We start from the raw sequence: 20980 nt of genomic DNA, 5'->3' as shown, positions 1-20980 counted from the left end.
TTGGGATCGATATCTGGAGTCAGGAACCAGGATCGGGCAACGGGGAAAGTTGAATGGCAGTGCCAACTCAACAGTCTCAGGCAAGCCCACAGGAACTCGACACAGCATTTAAGTCATCTCGCTTGGGGGTGAAAGGGCTGGGTCTTTAAACCTGCCCTGGGTCAGTCCTTGCGTGTGTCCCGTCCTGGGGAGGGGATGACCTTGGACGAGGGAGGACATCTCTGATTTGGGGCTGACGGATGAAGGCCGCCTGCAGATGGCGCTCCTCCCCCAGCTGGGCGCCAGGACATGTGGAAGGCGGATCTGGGGATCTCTCCCTTTCGGTCCCAGAGCGTTTCAACAGAGACGGAGCGTGGTGAGGAGGGGGGCGGCACGAGCTGGGAGGGTGGTGGGGAACTCCCACGCCAGCAAGGTACCAAGGCTGGAGTGAGCCTGGTGGCTTCCAGGGACAGAGCAGCAGCTTGCGTGTCGGGAGTGAGGGGACCAGAGACAGACAAGGAGATGCGGGAGGGCTCTGAACGAGGGATGGAGAGGTGTGATCTGGGTAGAGGAGGACTCTGCCTAGACGGCATTTTATTTTTTATTTTTTTGTCTTTTTTTTTTTTTTTTTTTTTTTTTTGCTATTTCTTTGGGCCACTTCTGCAGCATATGGAGGTTCCCAGGCTAGGGGTCGAATCGGAGCTGTAGCCACCGGCCTACGCCAGAGCCACAGCAACGCGGGATCTGAGCCTCGTCTGCAACCTACACCACAGCTCACGGCAACGCCGGATCCTTAACCCACTGAGCAAGGCAGGGACCGAACCCGCAACCTCATGGTTCCTAGTCGGATTCGTTAACCACTGCGCCATGACAGGAACTCCCTAGACGGCATTTTAATATATGATTGAGGATCTATGCTCTGGTTGCTAAGCAAAAGGGAAAAAAGGTCACCATTAAATTTCCAGGTTGCTCTCACATTTCTGCAACATCATTTTTTTTTTTTTTTTGTCTTTTTGTTTTTTGCCATTTCTTGGGCCGCTTCCATGGCATATGGAGGTTCCCAAGCTAGGGGTCAATTGGAGCTGTAGCTGCCGGCCTACGCCACAGCCACAGCAACGTGGGATCCGAGCCGCGTCTGCACCTACACCACAGCTCACGGCAACGCCGGATCCTTAACCCACTGAACAAGGCCAGGGATCGAACCCACAACCTCATGGTTCTTAGTCGGATTCGTTAAGCACTGAGCCACGCCGGGAACTCCTGCAACATCATTTTAATCTGACAATCAGATTGGAGCTGAAAGCGGAACAGTGAAAATCTGTTCCTGATGACTGGTGGTAGCGATGGGCCATGGAAGTAGTTGCTCGGAGGATTTTACAAGAGAGATGGAGGACAGAGGGAGGAGGAGCAGGAGGGAAAAGTGCAGGAAGAGGAGGAAGAGAAGAAGCAAGAAGAGGATGGAGGGGAGAAGAACAACGTGAGGTTGCATCTGGGCTCCCAGGGAAACAGATTCTGTCATCGATTGTTGATGTCTGTCATGGGTGTGGCACAGGAGATAGCTGAGGCAGTCTTGCAATGAATTCTGTACCCTCCGTTGACTTACTAAGTTATTTATTAATGATGTAATAAGTATCTACAGATGCTCCACCTGAATCGGTGGTTTCCCAGAAAGAGATGGCAGGCTGCAATTACTTCCTAGGGCCCCTGGGCAGAGAATCTGATCTCCCCACCATGCGACCAGTCATGTGGGCTCATTCTAGGAGGCAGAAAAGAAAGGCAGCCCCAGAGTTAATTTTCCTTGATTGATGGCGGTGCCACATTTTCACTTCACAGAGGACCCGGTGAGTAAGCGAGCCGGTGGACAGCGTCTTTCTAAAGGTGATTATCCTAAGCTTGAAAGATGTAATGAAAACGGTGAAGCAGGTTCCAGACTGAACACGTCAGTCAGCCTCCCCCTGATGATGTGTCTCCCTCCCTTGAAAAGAGAATCAAAAGCCAGCCTTCAGGTAATAGGTACGCATTGACCGCAAATGTCCCAGGCATTAAAGAGTCACTTTGTACTGATTTCCCAGACACAGTCGAAGTGAAGCGAAGCATCTGAGCCAAGAGCAGGTAGACAGCCCGGCCCCTCACCCAGCTCACGGGATCAAGTCAGTGAATAATAAGCACCCTGTCACCTCGATGGCGATAGGTTTGCTGGGAAAGGGGCCTGCAAGAAGATAGTTCTGCTCTGATGATCAGAAGTTGGAGGCTGGGCTAAACATGTTCTCATGGAGATCACTGTAGGTGCTTATTTATTTATTTTTTGGTCTTTTTGTCTTTTTAGGGCATATGTGGAGGTTCCCAGGCTAGGGGTCCGATGGGAGATGCAGCTGCCGGCCTACACCACAGCTCACAACAATGTCAGATCCTTAACCCACTGGGAGAAGCCAGGGATCGAACCTGTGTCCTCATGGGTACTAGTCAGATTCGTTTCCGCTGAGCCACAATGGGAACTCCCAGACCTAATATTTGGAACGACACCCTTCTGGATTCGAAATCATTCGCCCACCCTCTTGCCCTGCTGCCCTGCCTGGCATCCCGATTTCTTCCAGGCTTCTGATTTGAGAAATTGTCCCAGTATTCCCGCCACCACCCCCCACCTCTGTTGAGTCCAACCTTTGCTCTGAAAAAATAGAACACACCTTGCTGGGAACCTCAGCGAATCACGCTGGAAGGGAACAGACTCTCTCTCCCACGGGCGATGACCCAGCTCTTCGGTCCGCCTTACCTCTGCATCAGCAATACACCCAGGTGTGGTCCTGGTCGTAGTTGTAAGAGGTGGCACACCATAAGAGGTTCTCCTTGGATCCTTTGGTGGTGCAATTAAAATAATTCTTGTTTTTGTAGTTGAATGGGAAATGGCAGGGAAAGCCAGGAACCAGGGAGGAAATTCCTAGGGAGAAGAGGGGGAGAAGCAGAGGTGACTCCAATTACATAAGGTTACACCAGTTTATAGAAGGGACTTGAGCGTAGGTGGGTTTTGTTAACTGCAGGAGATCCGAGAACCCATCTATATATTAAGTCCTTTGAATTGGCTTTACCATCCTTCTAGTTCCCTTATTAATAGAGTTTTCAAAGCTTCAGTGTGTACTTACTCTGGGTTTGTAGGAGGTATTGCATATTTTGCAGATTTTATATTTGGCTCCTTTCTCTTGGTTTGGTTTTGAGTTTTGTTTGTTTTTGTTTGTTTGTTTGTTTGTTGGTTTGTTTGTTTTTGGCCACACGCGTGACTTGTGGAAGCTCCCAGGCCAGCAATCAAACCCGTGCCACAGCAGTGACCCGAGCTGCTGCAGTGACAATGCCAGATCTTTAGCCTGCTGCCCCACAAGGGAACTCCCTCTCTTGGGTCTTAAGCAAACCTGACCTGTCGCCTTAGGGCGTGGTTTCTGCTCTTTGTTCATCAGATCCTCCAGGGTAGGAGTCCGTCCTGGTCATCACTATAGCCCCAGTGCTCAGCTCAGGGTCCGGCACACAGCAGGGCTGGAGTAGATGTTTGTTGAGTGACTAAATGAAGGAATCCACCCATGCCCACCCAGTCCCCTTCCTGTGGTTACTGGTGTCGGCACAGAGACTCCACTTTCCGTCCATATCCATGTTCTCCGTAGTCGGGCACCAGAGCTTGTTGCTTTCATCCTCGAGGCATTCAGAGATGATGTGGTTTCTGTACTTGGAGGGGAAGATGCAGGGCTTGCTGAAAGAATTTCCCCCATACTCTGAAAGTAATGATGGAAATGTTACAGCTCAAGAAGAGATAATAGAAAGGCTTTCACTGATCACACAAAAAACAGTGCCATGGAGGAGTTCCCGTCGTGGCTCAGTGGTTAACGAATCCGACTAGGAACCATGAGGTTGCGGGTTCGGTCCCTGCACTTGCTCAGTGGGTTAAGGATCCGGCGTTGCCGTGAGCTATGGTGTAGGTTGCAGACGAGGCTTGGATCCTGCGTCGCTGTGGCTGTGGCGTAGGCCAGTGTTTACAGCTCTGATTGGACCCCTCGCCTGGGAACCTCCATATGCCGGGGCAGCCCAAGAAATGGCAAAAAGACAAACAAACAAAAAAACAGTGCCATTGGGAGCTCCCTGGGAAATTAATACATTTATTCTTAAAAAGAAGAGCTAGCATCAGCTCTGTGATCTATAAAAACACTACTTGCCATAAAGAAGAAGTACAAATAAAAATACCACAGGTTAAGGATCTGGCACTGGCACTGCCGTGGCTCAGGTCCCTGCTGTGACATGATTTCAATCACTGGCCCAGGGACTTCTACATGCCATGGGCATGGCCCCAAAAAAAACCCACACAAAAACTGCCAGGCTTTATTTATTTATTTATTTATTGGCTTTTTAGGGTGGAACTTTGGCCTATGGAGGTCCCCGGGCTAGGGGTTGAATCAGAGCTGCAGCCCCCAGCGGATACCACAGCCATAGCAACACCAGATCTGAGCCATATCTGTGACCTACACCACAGCTCACAGCAACACCAGATCCTTAACTGACTGAGGGAGGCCAGGGATCAATCCCGAATCCTCCTGGATCCTTGTCGGGTTCATTAACCACTGAGCCAGGAAGGGAACCCCCATGCTTTATTTTATAAAAGGTGATATAATACTGACCACTCCCAAAGCAGCTCTTGGTGTTGTAATCATTTCCACTTTATAGATAGGGGAGAACCAAAGCCAGTGACACCCAGTTTACTATGTATATTAACCAGGCTTTACTGGTCCACAGACCTCAATGACACAACTCTGATAATCTAGGTCATTCTTGCCCAGGAACATAAAAATTATAAATAACTTTACTGTTCATCTCAGGAATTTCCTGCAAAATCATTTAAATAAGTCTCGGAACTTTTTTTTTTTTTTTTTTTTTTTTTTTTTTTTTTTTTACCTCAGCCTGCAGTCACTTGATGTGGGATCTCAGTTCCCAGACCAGGGATTGAACCTGGGCCACAGAGATGACATCACTAAATCCTAACCATTAGACCACCAGGGAACTCCAACCTCAGAACGTTGACCTTTCCAAGAGATCGAATCAGAAGACTAAGTCTTCGAGTCTCTTTGAATCCTGAATGTCACCTGTCGTGACCGATGACTTTAAATCATCCATATGATGATCCATATGTAACCCTAATCACATCCCCGCACTGAAAGACCTCAAGACCTCATTAATATCCTGATTTTGTCCTTCCCTCTCCAAGATGCTATTAAGGCTCTGTCAAGGTCTTTCAGTCAACAATATTACTGAATTCAGTAAGCAGTAAACTCAGCATTGCCTAATTAAAAAGGCATTTACCGAATTGCGGGGTGGGGGGGGGAAGAGCGTCTCATAGAGCTTCCGTAGAAAGGCTCAGTGGGATGGCGTATAGAGAGCTTTTGGGTCAGAGACCAACATGGAAAGGGCACTTGGGTGAATAGAGCTCCTTATTGAATTGAATAGGCATAGAATTAAGATTAGATGCTAAACTGCATTGAGTGCAGTTAGGGGGGAGCTCCTGTCGTGGCTCAGTGGAAACGAACCCGACTAGTATACATGAGGACTCAGGTTTGATCCCTGGCCTTGCTCAGTGGGTTAAGGATCCGGCATTGCCGTGAGCTATGGTGTAGGTTGCAGATTCGGCTCGGATCTGGTGTTGCTGTGGCTGTGGTGTCGGCTGGCAGCTACAGCTCCCATTCGACCCTTAGCCTGGGAACCTCCATATGCCACGGTTTCAGCCCTAAGAAGACCAAAAAAAGGAAAAACAAACAAAAAAAGAAATGCAATTAGGGTCTGGCATTGAGTGAGCCTAGTTAATGTCAATTCTAGAAACAGAAATTCTTCTGTTTTTTTTAGGGCCCCACCTGCAGCGTATGGAAGTTCCCTCATGGAGACTAGTCAGATTTGTCTCCCCTGAGCCACAATGGGAACTCCGTAGAAACAGAAAGTCTTGAAAACCCACATCAGAACCACAGCACATCCTTTTGATCCTCAGGACAACTGGTGTTTCCTGCAGGTGTTGGGGACTTGGGGGAACGTGGGCTCAGGACAGTCCTGTGTCTGTGGCTGGCGAGGTGTACACGCGGAGACGTATTTCCTCCGGTTGCTCTGCTCTCCCCCTGCCACCACCCCATCACGAGGACCACCTTCCTCCCCGCCAAATACGCCATCCTTGCTGCAGTGCCTCACCGTTTATCTCACAGTATTTCCACTGCTGCTTCTCATCAAAGCTGGAGGTCACTGAGCACCACAGCTTTCCGAAGAAGCTGCCTTCCACGATGCAGTTCCTGTGGGACCTTCCCCGATAGATGAAGGGGAAGACACACCGTGGGTAATCTGTATGGAGAGAGGTCCATGCGTGATTCGACGTTCTCTAGTCATTCAAAAGACAGAGCCATTTAATCATCCGTCAATCAACCAACCACCAAATTCCAGGACAAACATCTGGTCTGGAAGAGACTTTATCCAGTCATTTTATCGAGTGTTTAGGAAAGAAAGCCTGCTTCTCATACTGTCTCCCTCAAAGCTTCTCCAAGAGGGTCGCTCATCTCAACTCATGGCCCCCCCGCCCTGTTGAACAGATGTAACTTACATCATATTTGGATCTTAAAAACGAATCTGTTATAATCACCAAGAGACCCGAAAGAATAAAGTCAAGACAAAGAGTTTGGATGGCTTATGATGAACAGATGAAGCCAAGGTGTTGATACACCAAACGTGTCGAGAGGACAGAAAAAAAAAGTCAGTGAAGTCAGATCTAATAAAACTAGCACCTTGCTGCTGGTGCCTCATTGCAATGTCCATAAATAGATGGAAGTTCCCCCCCCACGAATGTGGTACAACAAAAATAGTTTCTGAAATTATGTTGATCTTGGTGGGTTTATTCAGGCCACATCCACAGCATTCGAAGGTTCCCAGACTGGGGGCTGAATCAGAGCTGTAGCTGCTGGCCTACACCACAGCCACAGCAATGCCAGATCCTTAACCCACAGAGCGAGGTCAGGGATCAAACCTGTGTCCTCATGGATACTAGTCAGATTTGTTGCTGCTGAGCCACGATGGGAACTCCGGACTGCCTCCAATTTGGAAAGAAGTTCTGCTGTGGGTAAAACACTACCAAACAGCCGTGGATGCTACAGAGAAATCATTCATGAAAGGGAGTCAGTCCATGTGGCCGACCTCATGCTGTCTTATTTTAAGGAATTGCTGGAGTTCCCGCCATGGCACAGTGGGATCAGTGGCGTCTTGGGAGCGCTGGGACGCAGGTTTGATCCCCAGCCCGGCACAGTGGCTTAAGTTCCCAGCATAGCTCCAGCTATAGCTTAGGTCGCAACTGTGGCTCAGATCTGATACCTGGCCTGGGAACTCCGTAGGCTTCGAGTGGCCAAAAAAAAAAAAAAAAAAGAAAAAGAAAGAAAAGAAAAGAAAGAAGGAAAAAAGAAATTGCCACAGGCACTCCAACCTTCAGCTACCACCACCCTGATCAGTCAGCAGCCATCTACACTGAGGTAACAGCCTCCACTAGCAAAAAAGATTATGACTCAATAAAGGCACAGGAGATGGTTAACAGTTTTAGTGATAAAATATTTTTTAATTAAGGTATTTACTTTTTTAACTCTTTAAATGTTTAAAATGAAGTGTAGTTGATTTACAATGTTTTTTAGTTATCTATATTATTTTATACAGCATATATAATGTACATATATATATTCTTTTTCAGATTATTTTCCCTTTTAGGTTATTTTAAACTATTGGTAGGTCCTTCTTATTTATATTTTGTATGTAGTAGTGTGTATATGTTAACCCCAACCTCCTAACTTATTCCCCCCGCTTCTCCTTTGGTAGCCATAAGTTTTTTTTCTATGCCCGTGGGTCTATTTCTATCTTATTTTATTTTATTTATTTATTTGTCTTTTTAGGGCCATACCCAGGGCATATGGAAGTTTCCAGGCTAGGGGGCGAATTGGAGCTGCAGCTGCAACCTACATGGCAGCTCACGGCAATGTCGGCTCCTTTCACCCACTGAGCGTGCTCAGGGATCGAACCCACATCCTCATGGATACTAGTTGGGTTCATTACTGCTGAGCCACAACGGAAACTCCTGTTTCTATTTTATAAATAAGTTCTTTGTATCTTTTTTTTTCAGATTCCATGTAAACGTGTATATATTTTTTAGACATAGTGCCATTGAACTTTTAATAGACTACAGTATATTGTACATACTCTTTATATGCACTGGGAAACCAAAAAATTAATGTGACTCACTTTGCTGTGATATTTGCTTTATTACAGTGGTCTGGAACCAATCCCACCATATCTCGATATCTGAGGTCTGCCTGTATTGCTTCCAGGTTTTGTTTTGACCTTTCTTTCTTTCTTTCTTTCTTTCTTTCTTTCTTTCTTTCTTTCTTTTTTTTGTGGTCTTTTTAGAGCTGCACCCGAGGCATATGGGGGTTCCCAGGCTAGGGGTTGAATTGGAGCTGTAACTGCCAGCCTACACCACAGCCACAGCAACACCAGATCTGAACCATGTCTGCGACCTACACCACAGCTAACAGCAATGCCAGATCCTTAACCCACTGAGGGGGGCCAGGGATCAAACCTGCATCCTCACGGATACTAGTTGGGTTCATTAACCACTGAGCCATGAGGGGAACTCCTTGTTTTGATTTTTTAATGCATGGTGGGTTTTTTTGCTTGTTTGTTTGTTTCTTTTTTTTCCCCGTACCCACAGCATGTGGAAATTCCCAAGCCAGGGAAGGAAACTGTGACACAGCTGTGAGCCAAGCCGCTGCAGTGACAATGCTGGATCCTTAACCCACTGCTCCACAAAGGGAGCTCCTGGGTACTTTTTTTGCAGTCATTTTTAGTTCATGTAATCGCAGAGATTCTGCTTGGAGGTATAAACCTCTGGCAACTTTTTAATGCCTTTTAGGTTAGTTATGGTCGTGCATGCTTATTACTTTATTATCAATTTCTTTCATTTTATTTCTGTCTTATGTTGCAGTTAAGTGATTACACTGGTTTATTTTGAAATTATGAATATAGCTAGATAATGTTATTTATATAGTTCATTCAGGATCGTAAAAAGGATGTTTCTTCTATTTATTATAAAAGGTGGGTATTTGATCTAAGAGAATGAAGAACTGTGATACCAGGCAAAAGTAAATCCTGAATATTCAAAAGCTGGATACCAGTGGGGACAGTTTAAATAGCCAACAATAGGTATTGGTTAAAACAACCTAAATGTCTTTTGTTAACAAAAAATAGAAGTAAAAAAATAATGGTCAAAGTGTCTTGGGCTTTAAGAAAAAGTAAACATTTCTCAAATCCCTTTTCTTTTATATTTTGTTTCTTTTTTCCTTATTAATTTAGAAAATCAAGAAAGAGACCAAGAATACAGTGGTTCCCTGTGGTTGGCTGGTTGTTCTTACAGTATTACGAGAGAGAACACCATTTTAAAATTGAGCTATAGTTGCTTTAGGATGTTGTGTTAGTTTCTGGTTTCCAGCAAAGTGATTCACATATATGTGTGTGTATGTGTGTGTGTGTGTATTCTAGTTTCAGATTTTCAGATTTTTTTTTCCATCAGAGTTTATTACAAGATTTTGAATATAGTTCCCTGTGCTATACGGTAGGATCTTGTTTATCGATTTTATACACAGTAGTGTGTATCTGTTAATCCCCAGTTCCTAACTTACTCCCCTTTGGTAGCCATAAATTTGTTTTCTATGTCTGTGAATCTGTTTCTGTTTGTAAATAAGTTCATTTGTAAAATTTTGTTAGATTCCACATATAAGTGATATCATGTGATATTTGTCTTTGACTCCCTTCACTTAGTATGATAATCTCTAGTTGCCTCCATGTTGCTACAAATGCCATTATTTCATTCTTTTTCATGGCTGAGTAATATTCCATTGAATATGCAGGCCACATCTTCTTTATCGATTCGTCTATCAATGGATATATAGGTTGCCACCATGTCCTGGAGAGCGCCATTTTTACTACTGTTATCCTTCACACTAGTATCCATATTAACATGCCATGTTTGGCCTTCCAGAGCCTTGTCTGTGCACACACATATATACTATAACTTCTCTGCCAAAAATACACTCATGTTATCCACATTCATGTGTTCTCTTCTATAACCCATCATCTTAAGAAACCCACCAATGGGACAACATGGACCACTTGCCTTCTATCAAGCAGTACTTCCACTGTCCATCATAAACAGCTCTGGTCGCACACCAAGGGGAGAGGCTGTTGGTTCTGGTGCAAGAGAAATAAGTAAAACCCTTGTAGTTGAAGGGAAAGACACAGGAATCTTTAGTATCTGAGGGACAGAAGGAACAAAACAGGGGATTAGTCCGAAAGCATGAGCCAAGGATGAGACCCAGTCTAGTTTACACGGAGGTCTCAAGTCTACACGTGTAGTCTTTGCATCCAACTTTCTAATGACCTGCCAGGGTGTGTCCTGTTTGTGTTTGGACCAAGAGTATTGAGGATGAGTTTCATACAGTGAAGACAACTGAGATCCATTGTGTCTCCAGACCAGGACTTTGCCACTAATGTCACACAAGATGCACTTAGTGAATCACGAGATCCCACTAGGTCACGTAGAGATGCACATTAAAAAATGTAGAAACGTGGACTGCAAAACTCTGTCCTTTTCCAATGCTCTTTCAATTCTCCTGATTACACAAAAGAGAAAGCTCCAATTTAATGCTAGTGTTTCTCTACCATGCCTCTCATACCTAATAATTCCCCTTTTTAACAATGAAAAAAGAAAGGGCAGGACTTGGACTCAAAACCTTATGTGGACAACAGCATCTAGTAGAATGTAATAATAGGATTTTTTATAGTTTTTTTTTTTTTTTTGGCGGGGTGCTATGTGGAAATTCCAAGACCAGGGATGGAACCCACACCACAACAGCAACTTGAGCCACAGCAGCGATCCTTAACCCACTGAGCCACTAGGGAACTCCTATAGCATTTACTTTCTTTTGTACTTCTTCTTTTTTTTTTTTTTTTTTTTGGTCTTTTTGCCTTTTCTAGGGCCACACCCACAGCATGTGGAGCTTCCCAGGCTAGGGGTCTAATCGGAGCTCTAGCCACCGGCCTATGCCAGAGCCACAGCAACGCCAGATCCGAGCCGCATCTGTGACCTACACCACAGCTCACATCAATGCTGGATCCTTAACCCACTGAGTGAGGCCAGGGGTCAAATCTGCAACCTCATGGTTCCTAGTTGGATTCGTTAACCACTGAGCCATGGCAGGAACTCCTATTTGTATTTCTTTATGGCAAGTAGTAGTGCTTTTATAGATTACAGAGCTCTTCTTTGAAAAAAAAAAATGTATTAGGCGTTCCCATGGTGGCTCAGGGGAAATGAATATGACTATTATCCAGGAGGATGCAGATTCGATCCCTGGCCTAGCTCAGTGGGTTAGGGATCCAGCGTTGCCGTGAACTGTGGTGTAGGTTGCAGACATGGCTGGGGTTTGGCGTTGCTGTGGCTGTGGCGTAGGCCGGCGGCTACAGCTCTGATTCGACCGCTAGCCTGAGAACCTCCATATGCTGGGGGCATGGCCCTAAAAAGACCAAAAAATAAATGTCTTAAAGTGAAGAAAAGTGGACACATTTAACGAAAAATGCTGAGTGCATCATATTTCTGGTGGCATGCAGATGTGGCGAGTATGGAGGAGGGGACACTTAGATGATAAAAGTTTAGGAAACACTGCTCTTGACCTTTCTATTCTTCTGGACCAGGACATGGGCCTATGGGTTGATGCATTAGGGGCTCTTAAGTTACATTGCATTTTCCCCCTCTGGGGCTCAGAACTGTTTGGTCTTGGTTTGATAAAGTTGAAACCAGTTGATATTTGGAAAGTGCTTTGAAGGGTCCCTGGGCATGAGAGCTACCCCCCAAAAGTTAGCTATTACTACCATCACCATCATCACCATCACCACCGTCATTACCACCATCATCACCATCATCGTTATCATCACCACCATCACTGTCATCACCACCATCACCACCATCACCACCACCACCATCATCACCGCCATCACCATTATCACCACCACTATCATCATCATCATCATTACCATCACTGTCATTACCACCCTCATCACCACCACCATCATTATCATCATCCATGACTTTCTTCAACCAGGAGCACCACTGAGTATATGGGATGCTGGTGGTGAAGGGCAGGGCAGGCAGGTACCCCCTGAACATAGAATTAAGTTTATCCTTGGGAGTCGTTAGTAAAAATCAACACATAATAGATCCTGTTAGCCATCTGCAGAGTAAACCAGCAGATGGTCTAATCTTCTTAACTGGGTTAAAATCCTCCATAAGCCAGGCCCTGCTGACCTTCCTGTTCTCACCCCCGACTGACATTTCCTTGACCTTCCTCCATGGTCTCGCTTGTCTCTGGAGTTTTGCTCTTGCCCTTCCTCCTGCTCAGAATGACCTTCCTCTCTTGCCAGCCTTACTCCCCACTGTTCATGCATGAGGACTTGGTCCAGCCTGAAGTAATACTCTTCCTCACTCTTCTAATACTCTGAGCCAATCTCTAGAAATGCACGTAAATATCATGTAAATATCTGTTTATGTATCTATCACTCCTATTCACTGTGAACTCCCAGTGCAGGGCATGACTTTTATTTATTCCTGTGTTTCTGGCCCATAGCACAGAGCCTGGGATTGAGGAATCACTCAATAAATGTGTGTTGAATAAACTAGTCCCAAAATCCAAAATCTGTGCAGAGGGACTTGGGGAAACTGAGTTTCAGCACAGGCATATGGGCGGGGGTCTCAGGAAAGTGTTACAGAAATGAGATGATAGCTAGAAAAACTGACGCATGGAGTTCCCATTTGTGGCTCTGTGGGTTAAGAACCCAGCATAGTGAGGATGCGGATTCCATCCCTGGCCTCCATCAATGGGTTAAGAATCCAGTGTTTCGGTAGTTGTGGCACAGACTGCAGCTGCAGCTCCGATTCAACCCCTAGCCCTGGAATTTCCATATGCCGCAGCTGCGACCATAAAAAGAAATAGAGAAAGAAAAGCTGAGACTCAGTTAAGTACATTATCTGAACAAATCATGGGTTCTTAATCTCCTAGAGACTTAGTTCTTTTAGACCCCAGCCCTTCTCTCTAGGAAAATGTTTGTATTTTCCTGTGGTAGAGATGGCTGTGTTCACCAAAATCAGCTTTTTTTCCCTCCTGAATGCACAGCTAAACTATATTTCCCAGACTCCTTTGCATGTAAGCCCCCTGTGAGTTCTGGGGGGAAGTGAGCTATGTCGATTCCCGGCCTGGTCAAAAAGCTCTCCTCCAAGATCCTCCACTCTCTGGATCCCTGTCTATCAACTAAAATCAAAGAATCTACAGAGTCCTCTGACGCCCTAGGGGTGTGGAGCCCCAGCTAGAAGGAGCTTGGATCCCTGCTGCCCAGGCACACAGTTACAAAGCATTTTATTAACTATGAATAAAATAAAATTATTATTGTACACTTAAAAATGGTTAGGATGGAGTTCCCATCGTGGTGCAGTGGGAACGAATCCGACTAGGAACCATGAGGTTGTGGGTTCGATCCCTGGCCTCACTCAGTGGGTTGAGAATCCGGCGTTGCCATGAGCTGTGGTGTAGGTCACCTGCAGATGTGGCTGGGATCTGGCATTGCTGTGGCTGTGGTGTAGACCGGCAGCTGTAGCTCCGATTCGACCCCTGGCCTGGGAACCTCCATATGCCACACTTGCAGCCCTGAAAAGCAAAAAAAAAAAGGTTAGGATGGTACATTTTATGTTCTGTGTGTTTTACCACAACTTAAAAAAATATAGTGAGTATAGAGGAAGTGTCTGAGTTGTGGGGGGTGGGGTCCTGAGGTTTCGGTCCATAGCCCCCCCCTTTTTTTTGTCCTTTTGCCATTTCTTGGGCCGCTCCCGCAGCATATGGAGGTTCCCAGGCTAGGGGTCAAATCCGAGCTGTAGCTGCCAGCCTTTGCCAGAGCCACAGCAACGCGGGATCCAAGCCACGTCCTCGACCTACACCACAGCTCACGGCAACACTAGATCCTTAATCCACTGAGCAAGGCCAGGGATCGAACCCGCAACCTCATGGTTCCCAGTCGGATTCATTAACCACTGAGCCATGACAGGAACTCCGCCCCTCTTTTTTTTTTTAATTAAAAATTTTTTGGGGGGTGCACCTGCAGCAGGCAGAAGTTCCAGGGCCAGGGACTGAACCTGTACCACAGCAGCGACCCAAGCCACAGCAGTGACAATGCTGGATCCTTAACCCCCTGAGCCACCAGGGAACTCCTAAAGCCCCTTTTTTAAATGACCATATTTGCATTCCCCCTCTCATGTGCTGAGTACTGTGAAAGGGGCTCGTGGCTGTTATTTAACCTCCAAAATATCTCCATGAAGTAAATGTCATTATTTCTCTCTTAAGGTTGAGAACTGATTTCAGAGAGGTTACACGGCGTGACCAAGGTCACACAGAGAAAAAGTTGCAGATCCAGGGTTCAACCCTATGTCTGAGATTTCGACTAAGCCTTCTCCTCCCTACTTGGATCCAGGAATCTTTACTTGGGTCCGTTCATTCTTTCCAGTTTCCAAATCCTCCCCTTCATTTCCCACTATACTCACCTCCACTTGTTTCGTAGGAGTAGAGGATGAAGGCCGTGCATCCCAACAGGTAACTGGACCATCTGTTCATCTCGACTGGACTTTTCTTTCTGGATTGAGGCAAGACAAACATTTTGCTCCAAGGGTTTCCTCTTCCACTAACACCCAAGTTTGATGTCATGGACGCCCTTTTCTTTCTTTCTTTTTTTTAAAACTGAGAGTGGCCACGTTTATTTCAGGTTCTCGCTTTGTTTGTTTGTTTATTTCTTTTTTGCCATGCAGGCAGTATGTGGGAATTCCCGGGCCAGGGATCGAACCTACACCACACAGTAGCAACCAGAGCCACAGCAGTGAGAACGCGGGAGCCTCAACCCGTTGGCCATCAGAGAACTCCCTGCCGTTTTCTTTCTTATTCCTAGAGGATAATAAAGAATAACTTATTCCTACAGAAAAAAGTATATATATACTGTCATTACATAGATGGGGGAGAAGAGGTGTGGCATTTGTTTCTCTATTCCAGGTCAGATGCTCAACACACATTATGCTGCTTGGTTCTCACACATTGTGTGACAGATATTTTTAATCCCCATTTTACAGATGAGAAAATAGGCTCCAGAAGCCAAGTCATCTCCCTGAGTTGGTTACCCAGCAAGGCGATAGCAGGATTCCAACCAACATAAATGGATCCGAAGCCTCAAGCCATTCTGGGAGCCTTAACAAGAGTCTTTAACCTTCCTTATGCATCGCACCCATCTCCTAGGTTGGATATGAAAGTATGTTAACCTGGGAGTTCCTGTTGTGGCTCAGCAGTAACAAACCCGACTAGTCTCCATGAAGATGCAGCTTCAATCCCTGGCCTCACTCAGTTGATGAAAGGATCCAGCGTTGTGGTGAGATGTGTGGTATATGTAGGTTGCGGACGTGGCTCAGATCCAGCGTTGCTGGGGCTGTGGTGTAGGCCGGCAGCCGCAGCTCCAATTCGACCCCTAGCCTGGGACCTTCCATATGCTGCAGGTGCAGCCCTGCAAAGACAAGGAGGGAAGGAAGGGAGAACAGCAGTTGGGCAGGAGAATCAGTAACGATTCAAACCACAGATCAGCCCTAGAGCAGAGTCATGAGACCTTTCGTTCCTCCCTGAAGGACCAAGACAGATGACAATGCCTGACACTCATTCCTAAACTGTTTTTACAGAAACCAAACTCCCACCAGATGGAAACTGCTGACCACAAGCACTAAATCCCAGATGGATTGGAACCGGAAGGTCAGGGATGGAGATTCCCAAGATGTCACCCTGTTACCTCACCACCAACCAATCAGAGAACTGTGCACTAGGAACCAGCCAGGAACCATGAGGTTTCGGGTTCAATCCCTGGCCTCGCTCAGTGGGTTGAGGATCCAGCATTGCCGTGGGCTGTGGTGTAGTTCGCAGACGTGGCTTGGATCTGGCGTTGCTGTGGCTGTGGTGTAGGCCGGCGGCTGTAGCTCCAATTAGACCTCTAGCCTGGGAACATCCGTATGCTGCTAATGAAGCCCTAAAACAGCAAACATAAAAAAAAAAAAAACAAAACAAAAAACCAAAACAAAACATAAAAACACTTGCCTGAAAGCCATCAGGGAGTTCGGGTCTTTTGAGCCTAGGCTGCCCATGCTCCCTACCTGGCACCCTGCAATAATTGCTGTACTTTCTTTCACCACAGCCTCGTATCAGTAGATGGCTTTGCTGCACGTCGTCGGGTGAGTGAACACCAGTTTGATTCAGTATCAATAGGATCTCTCTCTCTCTCTCTCTCTTTTTTTTTTTTTTTTTTTTTTTTAGTGCCGCACCCATGGCATATGGAGGTTCCCAGGCTAGGGGTCCAATAGGAGCTGTAGCCAACTGACTACACCACAGCCACAGCCACACCAGATCCTTAACCCACCGAGCAAGGCCAGGGATCAAACCCACATCCTCATGGATGCTAGTTGGGTTCGTTAACCGCTGAGCCATGATGGGAACTCCCAGGATCTCTCTTGATGCATGCTTTTAGGCACAGACTCAAGACCAAATATTTATTGGGCCCTTACAATGGGTGGGGTGCAGGGCTAGTTGATGGGGTACAGCAGTGTGGGAAACAGGCGTGGTCCTTGCTTTCGTGGGACCGACAGTCTATGAAGGAGAAAGACAAGAAATGAATCAACCCGAGACAAACATATACAATTGATGCTTGAACATCATTGGTTTGAAAAGCAAGGGTCCGCTTATCTGGGATTTGATTTCAGTGGCAGGCGTGACAGTACTATACCATTCGGGGTTGATTGGCTCTGACGATGCAGAGTTAGGACCCTCAGACGTGGAGGAGCCATGGATACGGAGGGCTGACTGTACACTATTCCAGATGTTTCACTTGTGCAGTCAGTGCCCCTGCTCCCCACGTGGCTCAGTGGTCTCCTGCACCTCTTCCTTTGTGCTCCTTCCTTGTTGAGAAGGAGGAGAACAGAGGCTGCAATAAACATGAACCAGGACATCCAGGAAGTCTCCTCTGAGAAACGGACATGTAAACAGAGCAGGAGGAAGAGAAGGATGGGTAGGGATGAGGGCAGCCGGGGTGTGTGTCTAGGGGTCATTGAGGCAGAGACAAAGGATCGGTTCGAGGAGCCAGTCCAACCAGTGTCCAGGGCCCCGAGTAGTGCTTGGCGAGGTGGAGGGAGCCGAACCCTGCAGAGCCTGCCTGATGCTCTAAATGCAACTGGACGCCAGTGGAGGGATTAACGTCGGGGAGAAGTGGCTTACGCATTAATTCGGAAATCTCCACCACACGTGTAAGAACAGCCACAGTCCACACCGAGGGCCTCCTCCTCAAAGCTCATAGCTCATCACTCTTTCCCTCCTTGTCGTCTCAGCTACACTAGGTTTTTTTTTTTTTTTTTTTTTTTTCTTTTTTTGTCTTTTTAGGGCCATGCCCTCAGCATCTGGAGGTTCCCAGGCTAAGGGTGAAATTGGAGCTGCAGCTGCCAATCTACGCCACAGCCACAGCCACACCAGATCCGAGCCACGTCTTCAGCCTACCTCGCAGCTCATGGCAAGACTGGCTCCTTAATCTACTTCTCGGGGCTCAGTCCTCATGGATACGAGTTGGGTTCCTTATTGCTGAGCCACAGCGGGAACTCCTACGGTAGTCTTTTGACTGTTTCCTACAGAAGCCTGCCAAGCCTCCTGGTACCTCAGGGTGTAGCCCTTCTCTCCCCTGGAAGGCTTCCCGCCCACCACACCTCCAGACATTTGCCTGGCTTGCTTCTGTGTGCCATAAGGGATTTTGTGCAGACTTGGGAGTTGCTATGGACTGACATTCTGGAAGGTTAATGCTTCTGCTTGGATCAGATCATGGATATTAATAGAAATATGTTGGGGGTGGCTCCATGTCTGGAACATTCAGCTCAGGACCAAGTTATTCCTCAAGCACCAGCGTGTTCAAACCCTTTGGAAGACACGGTGTCCTGAGCCATAGGGTAGTTGGAGCTGGCATCTTGCCAGTGTCCCCATATTGTTGGCTGATAGAAAAGAGAGGTGCTATGGCTTTGGGGTCAACCCACGGTCAGACGCGGGTGCAGGCTTCCCAATCATCGGGTGAAGGGGAATAAAACCCATCACAAGAATTTATCACGAGTGCAATAGAGGCTGGAACATACTTTGCAAATGGTGCCCCTAGCCTGGGAACTTCCATACGCCCCGAGTGTGGCCCTGAAAAAAAAGACAAAAAAAAAAAAGAGAAGTGCCTCCCTCAACTGGCATGACTTTGTCTACTCAGTTCAAAGTTTGACTTCAAAGCTAATATCTCTGGAGTTACCATCATGGCTCAGGGGTTAAAGAACCCAGCTATTATCCATGAGGATGCAGGTTCGATCCCTGGTTGGCTCGGTGAGTTAAGGATCCGGCATTGCCGTGAGCTGTGGTGTGGGTCGCAGACACAGCTCAGATCCCGAGTGGCTGTGACTGTGGTGGAGGCCGGTCACTGCAGCTCCAATTGGACCCCTAGCCTGGGAACCTCCATGTGCCGCAGGTGCGGCCCTAAAAAGACAAAAGAGGAAAACAAAAAACACAAACAAACAAAGCTAATATCTCAATCATGGGCTCAACCATCTGCAATTAATCCTCGCCACAATTCCTCGAACCTCCTTGGATCACGGCCATGCCGCGGGTGCAGCCCTAAAAATAAATGAATCTGTGGGTTCGTCACTGGCCAAAGGGAGAGTAACAGTAAGCACGGTACTTAACAGCTTACCCATCTGTAAAATGGGCATGTTGAAAATTCTGCTTCACAGAGTTGTCAGGAAGATTGAATTAGAGAAAAGATATAAAATACTAAGCACAGCATCCGGTATACAGGAAGTTCCCAATAAATGCCAGCCGTTGAGGACAATGTGGTGCCGAGGCGGGTGGTGGTAATAACATCTCTTTGCCTGGCTAGGCCTGCGGTGGTTAATTAATTAAGAAAACTTATTTGGGGAATGTTCTATGATTTTCTTTTCTCTTTTCCTTTTTGTTTTTTACTAGGAAAAGCTTTCCCTGCTGAATGGCATTTCTTTTTTTTTTTTTTTTTTTTTTTTTTTGGCTTTTTAGGGCAACGCCCATCGTAGCATATGAAGTTTCCCAGGCCAGGGGTTGAATCAGAGCCACAGATGCCAGCTTATGCCACAGCCACAGCAACTCCAGATCCGAGCCGCGTCTGCGACCTACGCCAGAGCTCACGACAACACCAGATCCTTAACCCACTGAGCGAGGCCAGGGATCGAACCCGCAACCTCATGGTTCCTAGTTGATTCGTTTCTGCTGTGCCATGACGGGAACTCCTGAATGACATTCTTTATTGTTAATATCTATCTGTCCTCCCAAGTATCTCTCTATCCATTCATCTTTCAATCTATCCTTTGATCAATCCACCTATCCATCCATCCATCCATCTATCTTTCCTTCATTCCTTCAATTCTTCCGTCATCCATCCTTTTCTCTACCCATCCAGTAAGTATTCTAGAACCCTACCACCTCTATGAACTGTGGCAACTACCAAAAGAACTGAACACAATTTCTGACCTCAATAGTCAGATATGAGACATGGGCACCCATACCTATCCCTCAACGTGGACAATGAGAAGAGTCACAGCAGGTGGTAGTGAAGTGCTGAGTGGGCGACCAGCCTGCAGCCTCTGCTGTCTGGATTTTTTAAGCCAAAAGTGTCACAGTGGAGCAGGGAGCAAAGAATAAACTCAGGCAACTAGGGTTTAAAGTCCACCTCTTCCATTATCTCCTGGGTCATCTTGGAAAGGCTATCTTCACCTCTCTGACCTCCAGTTTTCACAGCTCTTAATCTGTTGAGTGGAAATAATAACCCAGCTGGGGAAACTGTTGTAAGGATTACGGGAGCTTGTGGGCATAAGGCCACTGGACAATAGAGTGTCCTCAAAATACTGAGTCCTTCTGCTCCTCAACTGCCAAGAACCCCATGTCTGAACCAAACCCTCTCTGTAAGACTCCCTGCAAACACACGCACATCCCTCTTCTCTTATGCACTTAGGCTGCCTTTGGAGGGAGAAGCAATAGAACCTCAAGATGTTCTTTTTCAATCTCCGGTTCCTCCTTCCTCCACCAGGAGAGTGAGCCTTATCTTAGCAGGATGGTGCAAAAATTCCTGGAACCATGAAGTTATTTGTTCACAACCAGAAACTCAACAGGCAATTTGTCCAGGCTGGTTTCCATCTTTTTTCCCCCCAAGCCAGGATAGAGACAGCCTTCCTTAGCCTACCATGGCTCACAGGATGGAGCTTCACCCACCCCTCTGAGTTTCTTTACAGAGAAAGCAACCTGCCCCCAAGGCTCCCTGCCCCCTTTCTCTGCCTTTCCGTCTCCCGAGCTGTGCTGGCCAGTGGAGTGGCCGCCGCCCCCTTGGCTCTTTAGCTCTTGAAATGTGGTGAGTTCTCATCCGCATAGGTTGGGGTGACATACTGGGCTCTGAAGAGGAAGCATGAAAAGATGCGAAATACCTCATTCACATCATCCTCCGTGGATGACATGTTAAGAGGAGATCATGGTTCTACAGAATATATTAGGAAAATAAATTGCACCTGCTTCTTGTTACTTTTTATCCACGTGGCCCCCGTGATATAGGCAGCTCACGTCCTATTTCCTCCGGCAGACGTCTCGGCTCTGCGCCCCACCTCCTTGCTGCGGGGGTGGGGGGGGCGCCCCCCAGGTCCCGCTTCTCACACCCTCCCAGGTTTCCAGGTTGCAGGGTACCTTCGCAAGGGTTCTTTCTTCTTGGCCCTAGGTGTCTCCTCGCTCCCTCTTTCAGGTTCTACTCCCAAGGTCTCTGGCTTCTC

The 20980-nt window shown here is 46.9% G+C and overlaps 1 protein-coding gene across 3 annotated transcripts; it reads right to left on the bottom strand.

The window, feature by feature from the left end:
* ELSPBP1 (epididymal sperm binding protein 1) lies at window positions 1199-20980 on the bottom strand. Of its 3 annotated transcripts, NM_214404.1 has the most exon segments (7): window positions 1579-1954; window positions 2750-2914; window positions 3576-3734; window positions 6181-6327; window positions 10187-10324; window positions 14651-14739; window positions 20898-20980. In NM_214404.1, coding segments are annotated over 5 exon segments (672 nt in total). In that variant the 5' UTR covers window positions 14721-14739; window positions 20898-20980; the 3' UTR covers window positions 1579-1954; window positions 2750-2756.

Source organism: Sus scrofa, chromosome 6, assembly GCF_000003025.6.
Source record: "Sus scrofa isolate TJ Tabasco breed Duroc chromosome 6, Sscrofa11.1, whole genome shotgun sequence".
Lineage (NCBI taxonomy): Eukaryota > Metazoa > Chordata > Mammalia > Artiodactyla > Suidae > Sus > Sus scrofa.
The sequence above is the reverse complement of the archived record's forward strand: the minus strand, read 5'-3'. Positions and strand labels throughout refer to the sequence as shown.

Bases quoted from the DNA above. Each gene is read 5' to 3' on its own strand.
- ELSPBP1 (XM_021093579.1), bottom strand. From the start codon at position 14,720: ATGAACAGATGGTCCAGTTACCTGTTGGGATGCACGGCCTTCATCCTC. The intron at 10,316-14,641 runs GTGGGAAATGAA...CAGATACTAAAG, and splicing joins AACAAGTGGAGGTGAGTATA to ATTCCTGTGTCTTTCCCTTC. The intron at 2,915-3,575 runs GTAACCACAGGA...TCTTCTCCCTAG, and splicing joins GAGTCTCTGTGCCGACACCA to GAATTTCCTCCCTGGTTCCT.